Source organism: Callithrix jacchus, chromosome 7 (genome assembly GCF_049354715.1).
Source record: "Callithrix jacchus isolate 240 chromosome 7, calJac240_pri, whole genome shotgun sequence".
In the NCBI taxonomy this organism is placed as follows: Eukaryota; Metazoa; Chordata; class Mammalia; order Primates; family Cebidae; genus Callithrix; species Callithrix jacchus.
In genome coordinates, this window is record NC_133508.1 from 88,182,215 (window position 1) to 88,203,201 (window position 20,987).

The window sequence follows — 20,987 nt, forward strand, 5'->3', positions numbered from 1 at the left end:
CCTGGTTGAAACAAGTCTCTTTCTCCTGGTTACCAACTGCACAGAGCCCAGCAAAGCCACTTGGGGCAGGACAGAGGCTTTAATGATGTGTCTGCCTCCTTCCTGGGCTGATAGCATTTTGGGGGCTTTCAATTAGCAAGCTTGGGGCTTCTCCGGTGCCAGGCACTGGAAAACAGCAGGGACCAAAGCCACCAAGCCATCACCCCCACAGCATTCCCATTTTAAGTGACAGACCCCCCCATGGAGTCACTATGAGGGTTATAAGAGCGTCCAAGGAGAATCCTTGGGCCTGACCTCGTGTGGGAATAGGGAAGCCTTCCCTGAGGAGGTGACATTTGAACTGAAATGTGGTGCAGAAAGCCCAGTGCAGAAAGTGTTTCTGACAGAGGGAATAGCATGTCCATAGGCCCTGAGGTAGGAACTACTTTGGCACATTTGAAGAACTAGGGGAAGGCCCAGGGGTCTAAAGCAGAGTGAGGTGGGAGATGTGGCAAGAAGGGCAGGAGTGAGCTCCCAGGAAGGACTCGGCAATGACCCAGGACTTCTTTCTAAGAGCAAGAGGAGCCTTGGGAGTTGGCAAGGGGTGACCTGACAAGGTGTGTGTTTTGGCAGCATTATTCTGGCAGCTGGTAGGGAGACTGAAGGGGCCAGAGCCCTTGTCTGTTTTTTCTTGAAAAATTCTAGCATAGGGTCCCCCAAGGTAACATGATGTCCACATGCTATATTGTACGTTATACCCTAGGAATATCTTGTAACAAGCTCACGATATCCCTGCAGGGAAGCAGCCACATTCAATGGGGAAGATAAAGATGATAAATAGTCTCAAATCAACTTTCCTTTTTTTTGAGACAGATTCTTACTCTGTCACCCAGGCTGGAAAGCAATCTGGACTCAATGCAACCTCTGCCTCCTGGGTTCAAGCAATTCTCCTGCCTTAGCCTCCTGAGTAGCTGGGATTACAGGCATGCACCACCATGCCCAGCTAATTTTTGCATTTTTGTAGAGACAGGGTTTCACTGTGCTGGCCAGGCTGGTCTCGAACTCCTGACCTCAAGTGATCCGCCAGCTTCAGCCTCCCAAAGTGCTGAGATTACAGGTTTGAGCCACCATGCCTGGCCTCAAATAAACTTTTAATAGAATTAAGTTTTAAGGTAAAACTTGGTGAGGGGAGACCTGTTTTAAGGTAAGACTTGGTGAGATTTTTTTTGCTGTAGGAACCATATATAAGGGATTATGAAGCCATATTGGATACAAATGCTCTGTACTAAATCTTAATTCATAAACTCGGCCTGTGCCTGGCCCAGTTTGAATGTCAGGGATCCAGAAAGAGCATGGAAATTATTTTGGCATGCAGAGAGCACCTACATACATGCATGCATTTGTGTATGTGTGTGTATACGTATACTTTTCCTGTGTACTAGAGGGGTCAAAGAAGGCTTCACGGGGAAAGTGGCATTTGGACTGGGTCTTAACAGATGTGTAGGAGTTCTGCTGCTGTTCCCAAAACAGCTGTTCTTGTAGCTGTCTCCCTGCCCTCACCAGACCACCCTATGCAGAATCTGTGTCCTATTTTCCCCAGCAGAGGGTCCGGCACAGAGCAGGCACTCAAGGGACCAAAGGAAAGAGACACAGCCAGAAAGCCAGGGGAATATTACTCCAGGAGACCGAGGTGCTGAGGGCACAGAAACCTGCTGGCGTCAGCAGTCTAGGTTCCAGCCTCGGTTAGTACTCTTCTCTTCCCACAAAGCCACTCAAGGTGGGCAGTGTACAGATGCCGTGGCCTGGGGCCGCCCCACACATGGATGGCCAGCCCCACTCACTTGTAGGTCTGGTAGCTGTTTCGAACTTTGATGCCGCCCTTGATGAAGCTCACCATGTTCTCGTCCTGCAGGAGGAAAAGATGCTGACAGCCTGGCCCAAGTGGGCACCTGTAGGCGTGAGAGGGATCCTGCAAGGCTCTGGGCCTGACTACTCCTCCCTGTGAGGAAACCTGGGGGGATGAGGTCAGAGGTCAGCCAAACCAGGCCTCCCTGCTCCTTGGCCTAACAAAAACCTCTAAAATGCTCAGGGCTGGACCAGCCTTCCATGTGTACCTACTATGTGCTCAGAGAGAGGCCTGGAGGGGCAGCGCCCAGTGGTTAACAGTGTCTCCCTCTAGGTGGAGGGACTGTGAGAAAGGAGGGGGATGCTTGTTTTTAGATTGTTTGTTGTTTTTACAACAAGCAGGTATTTACCACATTTATAAATTTAAAGCTCCATTGCCTACAGCCTGCCATTCACTGTGTACACCCAACGAAAACCAATGGTCAAGGATTGTGAAACTCAGTCACCTTCGGGAATGTTCATAGCACCATTGTTCATGATAGCCAAGAACCAAAAACAGCCCAAATGCCCACCAGCAGGAGGACAGATAAACAGACTGCGGTTTGGTCACACAAGGAAATAACACACAGTCATATAAGGCTGGATGAAGACAGCAAGCCCCGCACCGCTTAGGAAGCTCAACACAATGGAAACATCACAATATGCTGTTCAGACAGGAGGACGAAGTGGAGAAAGCTATTTTTAAAAAATAGGGTAGGGCCGAGGTGGGCGCACTTGAGGTTAGGAGATTGAGACCAGCCTGGCCAACATGGTGAAATGCTATCTCTACTAAAAATATAAAAATTAGCCTGGCATGGTGGCATGCGCCTGTAATCCCAGCTACTTGGGAGGCTGAGGCAGGAGAATCACTTGAACCCAGGAGGTGGAGGTTACAGTGAGCTGAGATCGTGCCACTGTACAGACATCCTGCTATAGCACTCCAGCCTGGGTGACAGAGTGAGACTTTGCCTCAAAAAAAAAAAAAATAATAGGGTAGGGACCAATAAACATAATACTCTAAGTAGTGATTCCCCTGTTGGGTGCATGGACAGGTGAGAAGGAACCCCCAGGGTGAGGAGAGTTATTGCGTGTTCTGTCCTCCAGGCGGGTGCAGTGTTGGGGGAGTTTCCTTATTTGTAAAAATATAATAAGCAAACAAATCAAAATGTCATTCATGGTGCAGTCATTACAGTGAATCCTAAGGCAAGGATCAGCATTAATTCAATCCTAATCTCCTGAGGTTAATTTCATAGCACCCCAACACTAAAATGCATTTAACCAGCACCCCAACACTGAAATGTGTATGTCCCTCTCCTGCTAAATACACGTATATAATGATGATGATATGTTCTCATTATAACCCAGGCTTTCAGGCAAAACCAGGAAGTGATCATTCTCATAATTCTCACTGTGTGATGAGGAGACTTGGGCACCAACTTCGTCAGACCTAGGTTCCCTGCTTATCATTTGCTAATCATGTGGCCTTGGGAAAGTGACCCCTCTCTTCTAAGTCTCCCGTTCACAGGCCTCTGTGGTGAAGATTAAATAACAAATGTAAATGTTAGTAAAAACAAACTATAATGTGTGTAAGGTATGGAAAAACTACCTACCTGTACTGTGTGCAAAAAGTCTGATACATCATAGGTGCTACAGTGCTTGCTGAATGATCAAATGGAAAGCAGACTTTGAAACAATGCCTATCACCCCCATGTGACCCTTAACAGGAAATGCAGCAGTCACACAGTGCAAACAGCATCCTGGTAATGGTGGGAGTGCATGTGCCCAGGGGCAGGCGTGTGAAGGATGGGTCATGACTGCTAGGGGAGGGGTCACGGTTGCTCTAGGGGATGGGTTGTGGTTGGACATGGAAACTGATCTTCTGAAATCCCAGCCTCCTTGTACAAGCGGAGGTCCCTACCTGCAGGAAGGTCAGGGCTGCTCGCTGCAGCAGGCACTCTGCATAGCAGACCTCAGCATGGATTTCCTCTGTGGGGAGAAAACCAAAGCCCCGTGGCCTCCTGGGACTCTAGGCAGGAGGCCTGGGACAAATCGTCATACCCCTACTTTCCCAAAAGCAAAGGGAACCTATGTTAGCACCTCTCCTATCCCCTACCTTGTCACGCAGTGCTTCAGAGCACTCGTCACTGTCCCCAGAAGCTAGCTCACACCCCTCCCCCGGAAGGTCGCCCTAGTCTTGCTCTCTTGCTCCCCAATCACCACTGCAGGTGTTGTGTACCCAGCAACATCAGATGTATTCTGGGGTACTGGAACCTTCCAGGGCTCTTGAGGAGGGTAAGGCCACTTTCCCCTATGCTGCAGAGCCCCTAATTGCTTGTGGTCAGCCACTGCTGCCTCCAGGACAGCCGCATGTGGTCATGGCACAAAGACCTGAATGGACCATGACAGCCCACACCAACTCCTCTCCTATGGACAGCATCTTGTCCCAGTGACTCAGCTGCTAAAACCACATTCCCCTCTGGGGCCTATGCGATCACTAGGATAATTAAATCAGTAAACTTAACTGCACAAACAATTCTAAACACCTGTTGGCCTGAGGAGCAGAGCCCTGGCCTTGTGACAGCTTTCCCTTTTCTTGACCTGCAGGTTCTCAGCCAGTAGTACCATCACATAAGTGGGTCTCACCTGCCCCCCGCACCCTCACCAGAGAGCCACGCCTCAAAAGGCCCCAGGTCTGACCCATGTGTGTCCTGGCATGGACACCAGGGCCTGACCCCCTAGGTGATGACAGGGAGGATGACTGCCCCTTCCTGGGCCTGGAGCTGGCCACCTGGGCCTAGCATGGCTGAGAGCCTGGACGCCGCACCTTCAGTGAACTGGCCCAGCGTGGGGCGGTGCACCAGGCTGCTGAAGGAGTCTGTTACTGAAGACTTCCTCCGGTGCCTGCGGAAGAAAAAGAGGGGCCCCAGGTGAGGATGAGAGAGAGGCCACACTTGCCTCTGCCCCTCTCTACTATACTCTAGAAAATTCCTAGAGAGGCAGAGCTAACAGAAAGAACACAGGCTTTGGGGTCAGGCAGCAAAGGTTTGATATTCTGGCAAAAAAAATCACTTAAATTCTCTAAGGCTGTGTCTTCACTGGTAAAATGAGGACAGTTACCATCTGATCAGTCCTGGGGCTGAGTCTATACAGCAGTCCTGGCCAACCGCCCCAGCCCAGGTGATGCTGCTCCTGGCAGCTCCCAACCTGTCCCACCTTTGGGTTCCTCTCCTTAATGTCTCTTGGTGCCCAGCCTGGCCTACCCTCCTGCCCACCCAGGTCTTGCTGCCTCCTCCTCTATCCTGTCACCCTGGTCCCTAAAAGCTGCCCAGTGACTGGCTTGGACAAGATAGCTTCTGAGGCAGGGCTGACAGGGATGGCTCTTAGTACCTGGGGACACAACCTCATAGCCAAAAGCAGCAGTGCGAATGGGCCAGGGTGACAGAAGGGTGGGCCTCCCAACCTCTCGTCCCTGCCCCCAGTGTCCCCAACCTCTGACACAGCAACTGTGCCTCCTTCATCATGTTGCCGGCGAGCAGGATGTCCTGAGGGTCAAAGGTCATCATGGCCTGCATCTCCAGGATGGTGGCATACGTCAGTGAGTGGTACATGCTCTCCTTGGTTCTGCCAAAGAGAAGGGACATTGAGAGCACCACCTTGCAGAGCCCCAGAGGCAGCTGGGCCTGGGCAGTTCAACTCTACCCTCCCCCATTCAGCAGTGAGGCGGGGGGACCCGAGGTCCAGGCATGGGGAGGGCCTTGGCCAGGTCTGATCCTCTCACTGCTACTCAAAAGACCTGGGATTCTGTTTCCAGCTTGCCTTCTTCCTGCTGAGTGGCCCTAAGTGACCTACCAGGTTTGAGCCTCAGTTCCTCATCGGCTTGGTAGGGGTGGTAGTAGAATGGTTGCCATGTGCATTGAGAAAGGGTTTAGTGCGTGTTGGCCCAAGATGGCCTTTCCCTGCACCCAGTGCCACCCCCTTGCCTTCTGCCCCCGCCTCCTGCAGGCTGAGCCCAAGTCCTGTCTGTGAGATCTGTTTCGCCCAAACCCCAGCCCTGGGCTGCCCTCGAGCCCACTCCCTAGACTTCCTGACTGGCCACCTGTTGCCTCCTCCTACTCCCTCCCCTCATCTGATCATGGTGCCCGATGGTTACACCATGATTACCTTCCCATGGCTTCCACATCCTAGGAGATCCTGCCAGGGCTGACGCTCCACAAGACGACAGCCCTGCCTACCTCTCCAGCCCTCTTGATGCTTCTGCTCCCCACCCACCCCCATCTGGTCACATTCAAGATTGCACCCCCAGCCACCCTGAACCACACAGACCTTCCATGAGAAAATCCCATATTTCCCTCCTCCGGGCCTTTGCCCAGGCTGTTCCCTCAGATTGAAATGCCCTTCCTTGGCCGAGTGTGGTGGCACACACCTGTAATCCCAGAACTCTAGGAGGTCAAGGAGGGAGGACTGAGCCCAGGAGTTTGAGACCAGCCTGAGTAACATAGTGAGACCCTATCTCTAAGAATAATAATTTTCTTTTTTTTAAAGAAATAAATGCCCTTCCTCTATATCTCCTGACATATCTGTCAAAGCCCTCAAATGCCTCCCAGGCCACTGGGAATCCAGGCCCCCTCCTCAGGAACTCCATCTGTAACTGAGGCATGGGCCACGCTGAACTGACATCAGCACAGGCTCAGCTCTCCCCTGACTGTGAGCCTCTCAAGGACAGAGCTTGTGTGTGACTCACCTCTGTCCTCAGCACCAATGTCAGGGCTGAGCCAAGGTGGATTCAGGAGCCTCCATCCTCCCAGCTCCTCCACCACTCCAGGCTCCCCAGCTGAAAGGTGTGTTGTGGGCAGGGGGTAGCATTTAGTCTATCACATGGAGAGGGCAACAGTCAAGGAGGAATGGGAACAACGCCAAGTCCTCTCTGTACGTGAGGGGAGTCACTTAATGTGTCTGGGCCTAGATTTCTGCTTCTGCAAAATGGGAATGATAATGCCAGCCTGCCCGGATCCCTGTGGGCTGTGGGACTGACAGAGAGCCTTTACTCCCTTCCCCAGATCTCCTTGTGAATTATTTACGAAGCTCCTCAGTGCCAGGTGTATGCTGGGAACTTCACAGGAGAGAGAGATGACTAAGGTTTACAGGCTGTTTGGTTGTAAAATCATGTGACTTTACCCCTTTTCCTGCTTTTTCTGTTCATAAAACACTCGTAAATAAAGCTGCTTCTGGGTGATGCTCCTGTGATCCCTGAGGGTCAAAGGAAGGAAACAAAGGCTGCTCCTGGCAGCCGGGGCACTCTCTGGATGCTCCCAGGCCTTTGCCAGGGCTGCTTCATCTGCAGGCAGTGGCTTGTGGAAAAGAGTGGGCTGCTAAGAGTGGGGGCCAGAACCAGGCTTCAGAGCCCCTCAGACACAGGTTGGAGTTGGCTTAGCCAGCTACCAGCTGTGTGACCTGGCACGTCTCCTGTCTTATAACCTCACTGATCCTCAAGTTTCTCCCTGCAGAGGGAAAACTGTAACTCTTCTCCCCCGTGGTTTTTTTCGTGGCTTAAATAGAATACCCAGGTCAGGGGCCGCTGCACCAGTGCTGGGTAAATGTGAGTCCCTCGGTGTCCTGCATCACTTCTCTGCATAAAAACCTTCTTGAGGAGGGGCTTCCCTGGCAGCACACAGACCCATCCCCCAGATGACACCCCCAGCCCCTGGGCCTCTCCATCTCTCAAGCCCTTGCCTCTCCCTTCCTCTCCCACTGCAGGTCTGAGGCCTGGGACTCAGCACCACCTGCCCAGCCCCGCCTGTGGAACCTTGTCTGGTGCTGGGCCCAGAAGAGGGACAGCCCCACCCGGTCAGCTGGCAGACAAAGTGGAATTTCTAGTCTGAGTTCCCCAACAGGCACCTATGGGTAACAATACTAGCCTCTCCCCAGTCTATCACCTGGAAGCCCCCAACTCTAGTCTGAACTGGGAAATGGGGTACAGAGGTGACAACTCTCAAACTTCAGGTACCCCAAGTTTAGCTTGTACCCCACAGGTTCTTATTTGCATACATGTCATCCAGGATGCTAGGAACAATACTCCCCTCACTCCTGAGCTGTCCCCTTACTCTGGGACATGTCTACTGGGGTCCCACCTTCTTGGGCCCAGACTAGCTGTCAAGATGGGGAGGGCACTAGAAGGCAGAGGCAGTCCCTTGGCCTCTCCAGATCTCTGCCCCTTCATGCTCACTGAAGCTCCCTCTACTCCCCTTTCTGGTCCTTTCAGACCCCACTTCATTGCCTTCCTCTCCAGCCCAAGCTGCTTTTGTGGACTCCCCTCCCCCAGTCCGCTATCCATCACCCTGCCCTCTTCCTTCTGGCACCTGCCTCAGCTCCTCCCAGACCCTCATTCACTGCCCAGCCCTTGCACAGGCTGTTTCCTCATCTGGAAATACCCCCTCCATCTGGCTGACTCCTCCTCATCCAGTCCATCTCAGTGTAACTGTCACTTTTTCCAGGAAGCCTTCCAGGGCCGCTTCACAGGTATGTGATCCATGCCGTTGCACAGGGCCTGTGCCTAAAAAAGGCCCATGCTTGGTTTAATTCTCTGATGTCACTGTCTTTAAATTCTTGATAATATTTGAACAAATGACCCCCAATTTTATGTAGCAATGAGCCCCAGGAACGATGCAGTCTCCTGACCAGCCCCTTTCCCACATGAAGTGGGGTCCCTGTGTAGCTCTTGGCACCCCTTACTGCTTGTTTCACCACCTCCCTGCTGAACCCTGAGAACAGCCCACGTCTTGCTCAGTCGGGAGCCCCAGCACCCAGCACACTGCTGGGCCAGGAGGATTCTCACAGGCTGTTGCTGAATGAACCAGTGACAGCTGCCCAACCACCCCATCCTTTGAGTCACAGCGTGACCTTGTTTTCATCACAGAATGGCTCTGCTTCTGGAGTCTTAAAAGATGCCACAACCCTCCCAGCCACAGCCTCCCTACCTGTCCATACTGGCTCATCACTCCTGCTGCCCCATCCTCCCTCCTCCAGCCTGTCTCCTCTTCCTGACCACTTAGCCTCGTATCCTCATACCAGTCTCTCTCTTGTCAGCATACTCAGTGCCAAGCCTGCCAACCTTCTGCTGAACCCATCTAGGAGCCCAGCTCAGGAGCCATGCAACTGTCTACTTTCTCCACACTGCCACTGAGTAATGCCAGAGAAAGCCGCCCCCTACACAGGCAGATACATGCTGGGCTGGGGCCCCAGCCTCTGCCAGGCCCAGCATCCTGCCCAGAAACACCTTTTCCCCTCTCCTTGTTATCACTGCAGCATCACCTGGCCCCTTGCTCTTGGCAGGTGACCTTGCCTTTTCCCTCAGAGAAACTCCAGAACACTCAAGGATATACCCTGAACTCATTGAAGCCCCGCCCCCGCCCCGCCCCCAGTACACCCTTTCCACCTCCTTCACTCCTTGTGGTAGGGGGAGGCAGATGTGAGGCCCCACCCAAGGTAAATGCCGCCACCCAAGGGGGAGGCCGAACCATGCACACAGCAGTTGGTGTGTGGTCTGTGCAGCTGAATGACCTGGATGTGAATCCCACTCTGCCGTTTATTAACCATGATCATATAATTCAAGAAAACCAAAAGCAGTAGCCTCCATGTCCCAGAGACAGTGCGTCAAGTCAGACTCAGTGCGAAGTGAAATACACTAGAAACAGAGACAATGCTACTCAAATGTGACTTATGGAAAACAGAGGGGAGGCTGGGAAGGGACCTTGGAAAGCCAGATGCCCATTTGGAGCTGAAGAGGAGCACCATGCCCCACTGCATGGGACCAGGACAATTAAATGAGACAATGTGTGTTCAGTGAAGAACAGTGAATGACACTGGACCCAACATCTTCTGAAGCTTTGGTGGCCATCGGTGAGGAAGGGAGGCTGTTTTCTAGCAAGAATTATTTTCTCTAGACCCATGGTTCTCAATGGGAGTGGCAGAGTATCCCCACCCTCAACATGAGGACATGTGGCAATTTCTGGAGACATTTTGGGTTGTCACAGGTGGTGTAGGGGGATTGTACTACTGATACTACAATTTGGAGAAATGCTGTTAAATTCAAAATGAAAGAAAGGGCCGGCGCAGTGGCTCAGGCCTGTAATCTCAGCACTTTGGGAGGCCGAGGCAGGTGGATCAACTGAGGTCAGGAGTTTGAGACCAGCCTACTCAACATGGTGAAAACCTCTCTCTACCAAAAATATAAAAAATTAGCTGGGCTTGGTGACACACACCTGTAATCCCAGCTACTTGGGTGGCTGACGCAGGAGAATTGCTTGAACGTGGGAGGCAGAGGTTGCAGTGAGCCATGATCATGCCACTGCACTCCAGCCTGAGCAACAGAGTGAGACTCTGTCTCAAAAATAAACAAAGAAACAAAAAAACAAAAAGAAGGAAGGAAGGAAGGAAGGAAGGAAGGAAGGAAGGAAGGAAGGAAGGAAGGAAGGAAGGAAGGAAGGATCCTTTTCTGGAATAAGGCAAGTGCTAAGAAACTACACTGCTTCCCATGTGAGGTAACAGGTGGCTCCATGGGAAGACTGGATTCCTGGGTGTCTCTTTTAGGATGAGGGTTTCCTTCGGAGGTCCTGAGAGCTATATGACTCCTGTTAGAATGCCCTACTGAGGTGAAGGGGCCACAGAGGGAAAAGCCCTTTCACCCTGTGGCAGGGACAGCTCGAGGACCCAGGTGCAGCCACAGCCTCTGGTTTTAATATTTTCTCCTGTGTTTTGACTCCCTTTTGTTGGCCCCAAGTCTGCAGGACAGTTTGGAGTAGATCAAGGCATGGTTTGGTCTTAGCTGGGCTTCAGTGGGTGAGGAGAAATGCTGGTGTCTGTGCTTGGGGTGCAGGATAGGCTGAGCAGCTATGGCCTGGGCGGCTGGTTTCCAGTGCAAGAGGGTGACCATGGTCTGGGGTCCAGGCTTGAGTGAGGGACAGGAAATGACCAGGGGAGAAGCAGGAGCTGAGGAGCCTTCCAAGAAAACTGGGAGGGGACCCTGGACATTCCAAGACAGAGCAGGCTGCAGCTGGGCCTTCCTCAGGCCATGGCCATGCTCTTGCTGCAGACCCTGACCCACCCAGCCTGACCCCCTCAAGCCAGGTCCCCTCAGAGGGTAGGAGTGAGGTGTGGAGACTGCCACTCAAGGGACTTGTTGTGATCATCATGCCCTGAAACCCCCACCCCACCCCAGAAGCTGGGCCATTGACTCTAGATGGGGGAAAGATGGGTCCATCAGGTCTAGAGAAACTGAATATGTCAGGCCTGGGGATTTGTGGAAACCAGTCCCCCAGCCTCAGCATTCACTTTTCCTTGGGGCTTAGGTGCAGAGGACAAGCTGGAGCTGAAAAGAGGGGGACTAGGGAGAGTAGGGGGCAGAAATGATTAGACCCCAGCCCCCCAGCCCCCAGTCTCACAATTCAGGCTGCAGGGCTCTCTGTCCAGGCTGAGGAACAGAGGATTCCTCTCTGGAGAAGCCAAGCCATCCTGGTGCTGACACCTGGGGGCCAGTTCTCTGCCAGATCATCCAAAGCCAATCCTACCAACTACAAGGCAGCTTGGCACAGACCTTCCAGCTGGCCTTCCTGTGAGCTCAGTCTTAAATAGGACCAGACAGACAGCCGGGGATTGTTAGGTTTTTTAAGAAAGCACCCCATGAGAAGAGGATTTCCCACATTAAACAGACTGCAGGAACACTAAGAAGGCCAAATTATGCAGAAAAAGAATGAAACATTTTAAAGAGAAATAATGGCCAAGTGCAGTGGCTCATGCCTATAATCCCAACTTTGGGAGGCCCAGACAGGCAGATCATGAGGTCAGGAGATCAAGACCATCCTGGCAAACATGGTAAAACCCCACTCTACTAAAAAATACAAAAATTAGCTGGGGGTGGTGGCGCATGCCTGTAGTCTCAGCTACTTGGGAGGCTGAAGCAGGAGAATTGCTTGAACCCAGGAGGCAGAGGTTGCAGTGAACCGAGATCATGCCACTGCACTCCAGCCTGGCGCCTGGAAACAGAGCAAGACTCTGTCTCAAAAAAAAAAAAAAAAAAAAAAAAAAAAGAGAGAATATTCTGTGACAATAATAATAAGAAATACTTTATTAGATACTTAATACATGCCAGGTTCTGTCCTAAGGACCTCATATTCCAAATACAGATATAAAGAAGTTAGTGCACCATAAACCAAGAAGAAGATGTTACAGGGAAAAAGAACATTCAGAGAATAAAGAATACCAGGAAATTAATCATATGATTACAGAGATAAAGAAGTCAGCAGAAGGAATTAATGAGAAGGGTGAGGAAATCTTCCAAAAATTAGAGGGGGAAAAAAAAGCAATGGGAAAAAGGAGCGTGGGAAGGAAGAGGCTCACAAGAGGACTGACCCAGGAGGTGGAAAAGTGAGTTAAAGAAAGCCCAGGAAAGGGAAACAAGATGGAACCATCATACAAGAGCATTTCCCAGAACTGAGAGCCCACATAGCAATCCAGAATAAAAAAGACTTCATTGCCACACATCACGGTAAAATTCCAGGTTTACAAGAGCCAATCTTAAACCTTTCTGGAGAAGGAGAAAAGATCACATATGAAGTGAGCAGAATTAGGGTTCTCACAGCTACAGTAAATGCCAGAACACTGAAGCCAGGTAGTCAAAGTTCTTCGGGAAAAAAGTTATATTTATGCAAGTCTTTCTTTTAATTTTTTTTTTTTTTTCAGACAGTCTTACTCTATCACCCAGGCTGGAATGCAATGGAGTGGTCTCTGCTCACTGGAACCTCCGCCTCCCAGGTTCAAGCAATCCTCCTGCCTCAGCTTCCCAAGTAGCTGGGATTAAAAGCACTTGCCACCATGCCCAGCTAATTTTTGTATTTTTAGTAGAGACAAAGTTTCACCATGTTGGCCAAGCTGGTCTCAAACTCCTGACCTCAAATCATCCACCTGCCTCGGTCTCCCAAAGTGCTAGGATTACAGGCATCAGCCAGTGTGCCCAGCCTTTCTTAGGAAATTTCTTTTCTTTTTTTTTTTTTTTTTAATTGAGACAGAGTTTCACTCTTGTTACCCAGGCTGAAGTGCAATGGCACAATCTCGGCTCACCGCAACCTTTGCCTCCTGGGTTCAAGCAATTCTCCTGCCTCAGCCTCCTGAGTAACTGGGATTACAGGCATGTGCCACCATGCCCAGCTAATTTTTTGTATTTTTAGTAGAGACTGGGTTTCACCATGTTGACCAGGATGGTCTCGATGTCTTGACCTCGTGATCCACCCACCTCGGCCTCTCAAAGTGCTGGGATTACAGGCGTGAGCCACCGCACCTGGCCCAGGAAATTTCTATAGGACATTCCCTGGCAAACAAGGGGGGACATAAGAGATAAGACCTGGAATCAAAGAAATGGGAGATAAGCAAAGGAGCTCCAAGACACAGCAGGGAGGGGCCAGAAGACACGTCTGTCCTCCTGAGGACAGGTTTCCAGAAAAATGGGCAGGAGGGAACTGAGCACTTACTTGATAGGTTTCAGCATTTGGGGAAAAACTCACAATAAGATAATCTCATGGAGTGGTTATAAAAACTTAAGGATACATGTTTAGCAAATTAGGCCAATGGGAAAAGCAAGACAATTATTAACTCTAGAAGGAAACAGTCTCAAATTGATTTCCTTTGCAATGAGCATTAATCACAAAAGTATGGTTATGTAAACATTGATTATTTATTTTATTTTTTTCCTTTTCCTTTTTTTTTTTTTTTTTTTTTTTGAGGCAAGGTCTTGTTCTGTTGCCCAGGCTGGAGTGCGGTGGTGCACAAGATCATAGCTCACTGCAGCTTCAACCTCCGGGGCTCAGGTGATCCTCCCACTTCATCCTCCCAAGTAGCTGATAATATAGATGCATACTGGGACACCCAGCTAATTTTTTGTGGGTTTTTTTTTTTGTAGATATGGGTTTCACTATGTTGTCCAGGCTAGTCTCAAACTCCTGGGCTCAAGCAATCTACCTGCCTCAGCCTCCCAAAGTGCAGGGGTTATAGTCATAAGCTACCATGACCAGCTAAACACCGATTATTGATTTACCCCAATAGTGTGATATAATGACATGAGGAGGATGAGGGAAGGGAGATATGGCAGGGGTGTAAGAAAACTAAATTCTCATCTATCAATAGATGGGTTTTGTTGTTGTTGTTATTGTTGTTGTTTGTTTGTTTGTTTTTTTGAAACAGAGTCTTACTTTGTTGTCCAGGCTGGAGTACAGTGGCACGATCTTGGCTCATTTCAACCTCTGCCTCCCAGGTTCAAACAATTCCCCTTCCTCAGCCTCCTGAGTAGCTGGAATTACAGGCACACACCACCAAACTTGGCTAATTTTTTATATTTGTGGTATAGTTGGGGTTTCGCCTTGTTGGTCAGGCTGGTCTTGAACTCCTGACCTCAAGTGATCTGCCTGTCTAGGCCTCCCAAAGTGCTAGTATTACAAGTGTGAGCCACCATGCCCGGCCCAACAGATGTTTTAAAGTGATAAGGAAGGGTGAGTTTTATGGTATGTGCATTATATCTCAATTTTTAAAACTGAGAAAAAGTGGTTAAGTAAAGAAAACGGAATATATGCACATTATTGATTTGTATTGACAGAAACATGGCAGTGAGCACTCAAGGAAATAGCCAAGTGAGCAGCCTTCTTTATTGCCCTAAAACTCTCAGGAAAGCAGGCAACCTAAAGTCTCTAGCGCTTTGGGGGAAAATAAACAAAGGGGTCGTGTGAGAGCTGGCAAGGAAGAAACTCCAAGTGGATTCCAACAGAAAAGTAATGAAGTGTGAAGAACCCTCAAGAGCCTAAGGAAAAGCAAGTCACAGTGACCTTGGAGAGGGCCTGGCTGCACGTAGGCTGTGGGATGGGGAGCCTAAGCTATTTTTATGGGACTTCTCAGTGGTCATGATGATCCAGAATGCCCTGGATCATCATGACCACTGAGAAGGGTTTCTCTCACACAAGACCTCTGGTTCTCCCTGAATGTCACGCACACTCCCGGCCCCATCTGGGGCTTGAGCCTCACCTGGGCTTGAGGTAGCTGAGTGCTTCTGAGAACTGGTTGGTGAGGAAGAGGTCCAGGGCGGTCATGCACTGGTCCAGAGCCTCGTGGAGGCTGCTCTCGGGAGTCCTGGGGAAAGAAATGCAGGACATGACGCAAGGGCCCTCCAGCCTCTCCTATCTGGGACAGAAGGTCACAGGGGCTTACTCAGCCTCTCTGGCCAGCCTTGGGTGCCTGTCACAAGCTCCTCCAGGCTGCCACTCTGTACTGAGACAAAGGGACAATTTGGACCCACCTCTCGGTGTTCCCAAGGATAGGAGGGGGAGCAGAAGGGAATGTCATCTGAGATCTGATGGAGTTTGGGGAGGGGCCAAGCGCAGGGTGCAAGGAGGCCTCAGGAATAAATGATCTTACCCTCCACAAGGGTAAAGGGAGTCTTTGTGGCCCTTCTGACCCATTGGGCTCTGCTGCCCCCCAGGGGGGTGCAGCCCACCCACTAAATCCCACAGTCCCTTTCTCCCTCCTTCTTCTCCAGGCCTCCTCCCTCCCCTAGGCCTGCACTCTAGAATTCCAGACGTTGTCACAATGGACTGCAGGGTCAGCAGCCCCATAGGAGAGGCCCAGGGCCTTTTAAATTCACTTTGCCAATGGCTTCTCCAGAACCCTGAGCCCTTTCCAGTCGTCACACTTCTCTATAGCTTTTACCACCCTCTGACGTGACATATTTTACTTATTTTTGTGTTTATTGTCTGCCTCCCTCCATTAAACTATAAGCTTCCAGAAAGCAAGTATCTGGGACAAAGCAGGCTTTTAATAAATGTCTGTTAGGTGAATGAATGAATGAAGAGTCTAAGGCTAGGAGAGCAAACCCCTGACTTTTCTGGGCCTCAACTTTCCCATATAGAAATGAGAAATGAAACTAAGAGATCCCAGAAGCCCTGTCTATTTGATATTTTGATAATGCCTCTTCTCAAGGGGCCTCCTTTGAGTGAAAGAATGTTCCAGAAAGAAGCTCGATGATCCTCCTGAAGGGAAATCCTATTTTCCAAAAGTTAGTTCAAAGAAATTCCCTCTCCACCAGGTAAACTCCTACATATATCTTAAGGCCCAGCTGTAAAGTCTCCTCTTCTGAGATGCATCAGCAGCTCTTCCCAGACAATTTGAAATATGTCTTTTTCTTTTTTTTTTTAAGACTGAGTCTTGCTCTGTCGCCCAGGTTATAGTGCAGTGGCACGATCTTGTCTCACTGCAACCTCTGCCTCCTGGGTTCAAACAATTCTCCTGAGTAGGTGGGATTATAGGCGTGTGCCACCACACCCAGCTAATTTTTATATTTTTAGTAGAGATGGGGTTTCACCATGTTGGCCAGGCTGGTCTACAACTCCTGACCTCATGATTTGCCCACCTCAGCCTCCCAAAATGCTAGGATTACAGGCGTGAGCCACCATGCCTGGCTGTGTCTTTTTCAAAATTGAACTCTTGTTCATTCTCCCAAATCTGTTCTCAATCTGGGCCTTTCTTTTCTTTTTCTTTGTTTTTTGGTAGATATGGGATCTCACCATGTTGCCCAGGTTGGTCTCAGCGAACTCCTGGGCTCAGGCAATCCTCCTGCTTCAGCTTCCCAAACTGTTGGGATTACAGGTGTGAGACCATGCCTGTCCACAATTTTAATAAGCAACACTCCTCTACCCAGTTCCCCAAGCCAAAAATCTGATGGTCATCTTTGCCACATAACTTCCCTGGCCTCTGTCATCCCCTCCATCACTAAACCCCATCAATTCTACTTTCTGACTTTTTTTTTTTTTTTTTGAGACAGAGTCTTGCTCTGTCGCCAGGCTGGAGTGCAGTGGCACAATCTTGGCTCACTGCAACCTCTGCCTCCTAGGTTCAAGCGATTCTTCTACCTCAGTCTCCTGAGTAGCTTGGCCCACAGGCATGTGCCACGACGTCTGGCTAATTTTTGTATTTTTAGTATAGACAGGGTTTCACCATGGTGGCCAGGATGGTCTCGATCTCTTGACCTCGTGATCCGACCACCTCATCCTCCCAAAGTGCTGGGATTACAGGCATGAGCCACCGCACCCAGACTACTTCCTGACTTTTTTTCCTTCATTTAAAAATGTTTACAGACATGGGGTCTCTTAAGTTGCCCAGGCTGGTCTTGAACTCCTGGGCTCAAGAGATTCTCCCACCTCATCTTCCCAACGTGCTGAGATGACAGGTATAAGCCACAGTGCCCGGCCTACTTCCTAACGTCTCTCAATCCACACCTTCTCTGTCCAATGCTTTCTGGTCCAGGCCAGCACCATCTTTACCCAGGTCTGTTCGAAAACTCTCCATTCCACTCTTTCCACTTTCTTCCCTCTCCTCTGTTAGACCTTTTTATTCTACATTTCATGTCTCTTAACTAACTTCTATACCATCTCTTGGACTCTCTGTCAGATCCTGAGTAATTTCATTAGGTGCCTCTACCTGCTGCTTATCCTGTCTACTGAATTTTTCATTTCAATGATTATATTTTTCATTTTACAAAATTCCACTTGGTTCTTTTTCAAATCTTAGTTACTTGGGGTAGTATCATGTTTCCTGCCTCAAGTCAATTTTCAATTCCTTTATACATTGTTTTTTTTTTTGAGACAGGGTTTCCCCATGTTGGCCAGGCTGGTCTTGAACTCCTGACCTCATGTGATCCACCCGCCTCAGCCTCCCAAAGTGCTGGGATTACAGGCGTGAGCTACCATGCCCAGCCCCTTTATACATTTTAATCATAATTCTTTCTATTCTATATCTCATAATTCTAGCATTTCAGACTCTCAGGGAAACTAATTCTGCTCTTTCTTATTTCTGGTGCCTGCTGCTCACAGTGGCTTATTTCCTCGTGTGTTTTGTAATTATATTACAAATTCATGTTTGGCAGATCCAGAGGGACTGTGGGACAGGACACATTGCTCCAGGAAGGATTTTTCATTTACTTTGGCCAGGTTCCCCAGGGAACTACCACTCTGAGACCATTTAAGTTACTTTTTAAGTTTGTGGTTTCCAGGACCACAAAGGTAGTAGTATGCCATCAAACCCAAAGTTTATTCAATGGCAGACCGGTATTTATAATTTTTTAGAGAGTCTTTTTTTCTCCCCACTAGAAATGCTGTCTCCCCTTGCTGGTGGGGTGGGCCTTTTTTCTAGCCAATCCTCCTATTCACTGAGTGTAGCCCTTGGTGGGTCCCAGATTTATGTGTTGAGTCAGGGGATGCTAAGTTCCAACTCCTCAAACTGTAACTGTGTGGGCCCAAGACCTTATTTCCCATCCACGGAGTGGCTGTTGAAACTCCTGGTTTCAGATTTCTGAAATGTGTAAATACTCTGAGGCTGCTGCGGCTTCATCTTATTTGCCAGCCTAACTGCAGTTCTTTCTTCACTCTTGGCTCTAGGGGGTTTCTGTTACTTCTGTGGGAGCGCAAGAATGCACTTTATTATTTATTTATTTATTTATTTTGAGATGGGGTGTTGCTCTGTTGCCCAGGCTGAAGAGCAGTGGTGCAATCTTGGCTCACAGCAACCTCTTCCTCCTGGGTTCAAGCGATTCTCATGCTTCAGCCTCCTGAGTAGCTGGGATTACAGTCATGCGCCACCACACCTGACTCATTTTTTAATATTTTTAGTAGGGTTTCACCATGCTGCCAGGTTGGTCTCTAACTCCTGATCTCAGGTAATCCATCCACCTTGGCCTCCCAAAGTGCTGGGATCACAGGCATGAGCCACTGTGCCTGGCCAGGAATGTCCTTTAAGAGATGTTCGTGGTAACTCATCTACCTCTAGGTAGTTTCTTTAAGGAAGAATGTTGGAAGCATTATTTCCCCTAACCTGTCTCTTCCATCATCTCCAAAGATACGTCTTTAAAACCCAAATCTAACCATGTCATTTCTAAATTTGAAATCCTTCCCTGGCTTCCCACTGCTCTTAGGGTAAAGGTCAAGTTCTTTTCCATGGCCTAAAAGGCCCCACCTGATGCTTCCCCTGTCCCTCTCTTCAGAGGCTGGGACAGTGTCTATCTCTTTGTGCCCAGGGCATAGCCTAGTGACTGGTATTCAAGCCATTCATCTCTGTTGGATGAATCAATGAAGCAGCAGTGAGTACGTACTGCTTGGGTGTTCAACTGTCATTCTCTCTAACTGCTCTCAAAATGCCCTGTGAAATGGGATTATTACCCTCCCACACACCTATTGCAGATGGGGAAACTGAGGCACAGAGGACTGGTAACTTGGCTAAGGTCACACATCCAAGCATGGGTTCTAACCCAAGTTTCTGCCTGAGTCAGTGCCCATCAGCTTAGCCCAGAGAGTCACGTCCATTGCTGTGGTTTATGCCAACCTCTAAACAATTCCAGACCCAAGAGTCTGCCCCCCATTTCTGCACACACGCGCACCCCTCACCACCTCCATCCCCCACTGGGGAAGACATTCTGTCTGCTTGGTCTACCTGGAGAGAAAGATGCAGGGCCAGATGGACAGACAGTGCAGAGGTACACATCCCTCCCTCAGCAGCCCCGACACCTCTTCTGCTTAACTGGGATGAGGCTGTGTGCAGTATCCAGGGGTGAGCTGAGCCCTGGGCTAATTTCCTCTCTTCTTCCCTCCCACAAGCATCCATGAATCTCGTGCTCTAGGCTATGCCTGGGACTGGGCTCTGGGGACACAGAAAGTGGACACTGACCTAGGCCTGCCCCTTTAGGAGCTCACAGCCTACAGGAGACAGGCAGACAGGGCAGTGACAGCCACAGTGATCAGGGCTGTGATAATGGGAGTCACCGGGGGCAGAAGGGGCCCAGAAGACACCTCTAACTCAGCCTGGGGCACTGAGGAGGCTGAGTGGAAGGAGGATGGCATCAAGGAAGATGCCACTGAACTGAGAACAAGATGGAGAAAGAAGTCTAAGAAGGGGAAACAGCATGCACAGGGCTGGAGGCATGGCGCCATGGTTAAGAGGTACAAGCATTCTGGAAGGGCTTGGAAGACAGAGGCTCTGGAAGGCCAGCTAAATGGAGGGGTGAGGCTACAGTGGCTGGAGAGCTCAGGAAGCCTGGAGACATCAGCCCCATTTGACTTAATAATAGCATTAACAACCACCCATCACCACAAAGAGATTAGCTCTTCAAGTTATCTAAATTGATGATTGCATGATTTCACTCAGTCCTGCCAGCAGGAAACCTTATCTGCCTTTGACAGATAAGGCAGGGAAGGCAGTGAAGACAGGAACACAGTCAGGCTCCTCTCAGGAGGCTGGGAGAAGACAAAAATGCATTCTGTGGAAGCAACAGTGCCAAACCTTTCTCCTTGCCTGGCTGAGACGGAGGACCCCACTTCTCCACAGGCTCCCCCTGCATCTTCAAGACCTTTCTTTTCTCAGGACACCTTGCCTGGCCCAGGTGACATCTATTCCTCAGTGATGGTGGGTGAAGTGGCGTTGGGGAACCGAGGAAACAGAGGGGGAGAAGTGGCGCTGGGCTGGACGGAACAGAGCTGGTGACCAATGCCAGGAGCTCTGGCACAAGGGTGGGGGCTCTCCTCTTCAGATCCCACCCACACTGAGGCCCGAATGAGAAGGGAGCTAGAGGGCGGGAGGGAGTGCCAGGTGGCCCAGAGCCACCCCCACTCTCCCATTCCCTCCCACTTCTGTACTATAGTTGGCCTAGACTGCTACTTCTGTGTCTCATAGGGAGATCCAGGTAGAGCTGGGAGACACTCAGTTCCCACTGAGAACAGAAAATCCTTCTACCTCCATACTAGTCAGCGAGACGGTGTGGGGTGGGTGAGGTGGCGGAGCAGTTGCTCAGGAGGCCAGCTGCAGTCAGAGCTGGATTTTAATCCCTTCTCCACCACTGAGAGGAACTTTGGCTCAAGGAGTGAAATAACCTGTCCATGGGGATCTGTTGCTTCCAAAGTGACCTTCCTAAATTGCAAAAATGATTGTGACTCTCCTTCCAAAGAGTACCCATTAGGGCACATAAATGTGTGATGGAGTGACATAGCATGACCTAATGCAGTGTGGCCTTCGTGAGTTCTGAAAGCAGACAACTCTAGACTCAAGCTGCA

The 20,987-nt window shown here is 49.9% G+C and overlaps 1 protein-coding gene across 21 annotated transcripts in view; it reads right to left on the bottom strand.

Moving 5' to 3' along the window:
• The window catches only part of TTC39A (tetratricopeptide repeat domain 39A), a 59,643-nt gene that overhangs the window by 18,297 nt on the left and 20,359 nt on the right, over positions 1-20,987 (bottom strand). For 9 of the 21 annotated variants that reach the window (XM_078331718.1, XM_035251430.3, XM_078331714.1 and 6 more), the window contains exons 2-6: positions 14,923-15,027; positions 5,353-5,484; positions 4,688-4,764; positions 3,782-3,849; positions 1,821-1,885 (exon numbers count right to left, since the gene is read on the bottom strand). In XM_078331718.1, the coding sequence (XP_078187844.1) occupies positions 1,821-1,885; positions 3,782-3,849; positions 4,688-4,764; positions 5,353-5,484; positions 14,923-15,027 (447 nt within the window). Of the gene's footprint in view, positions 1-1,820; positions 1,991-3,781; positions 3,850-4,687; positions 4,765-5,352; positions 5,485-14,099; positions 14,198-14,922; positions 15,028-15,193; positions 15,450-20,987 lie in introns of those variants that run through there. The other 12 variants (XM_035251423.3, XM_035251420.3, XM_035251424.3 and 9 more) reach the window with 6 other exon arrangements.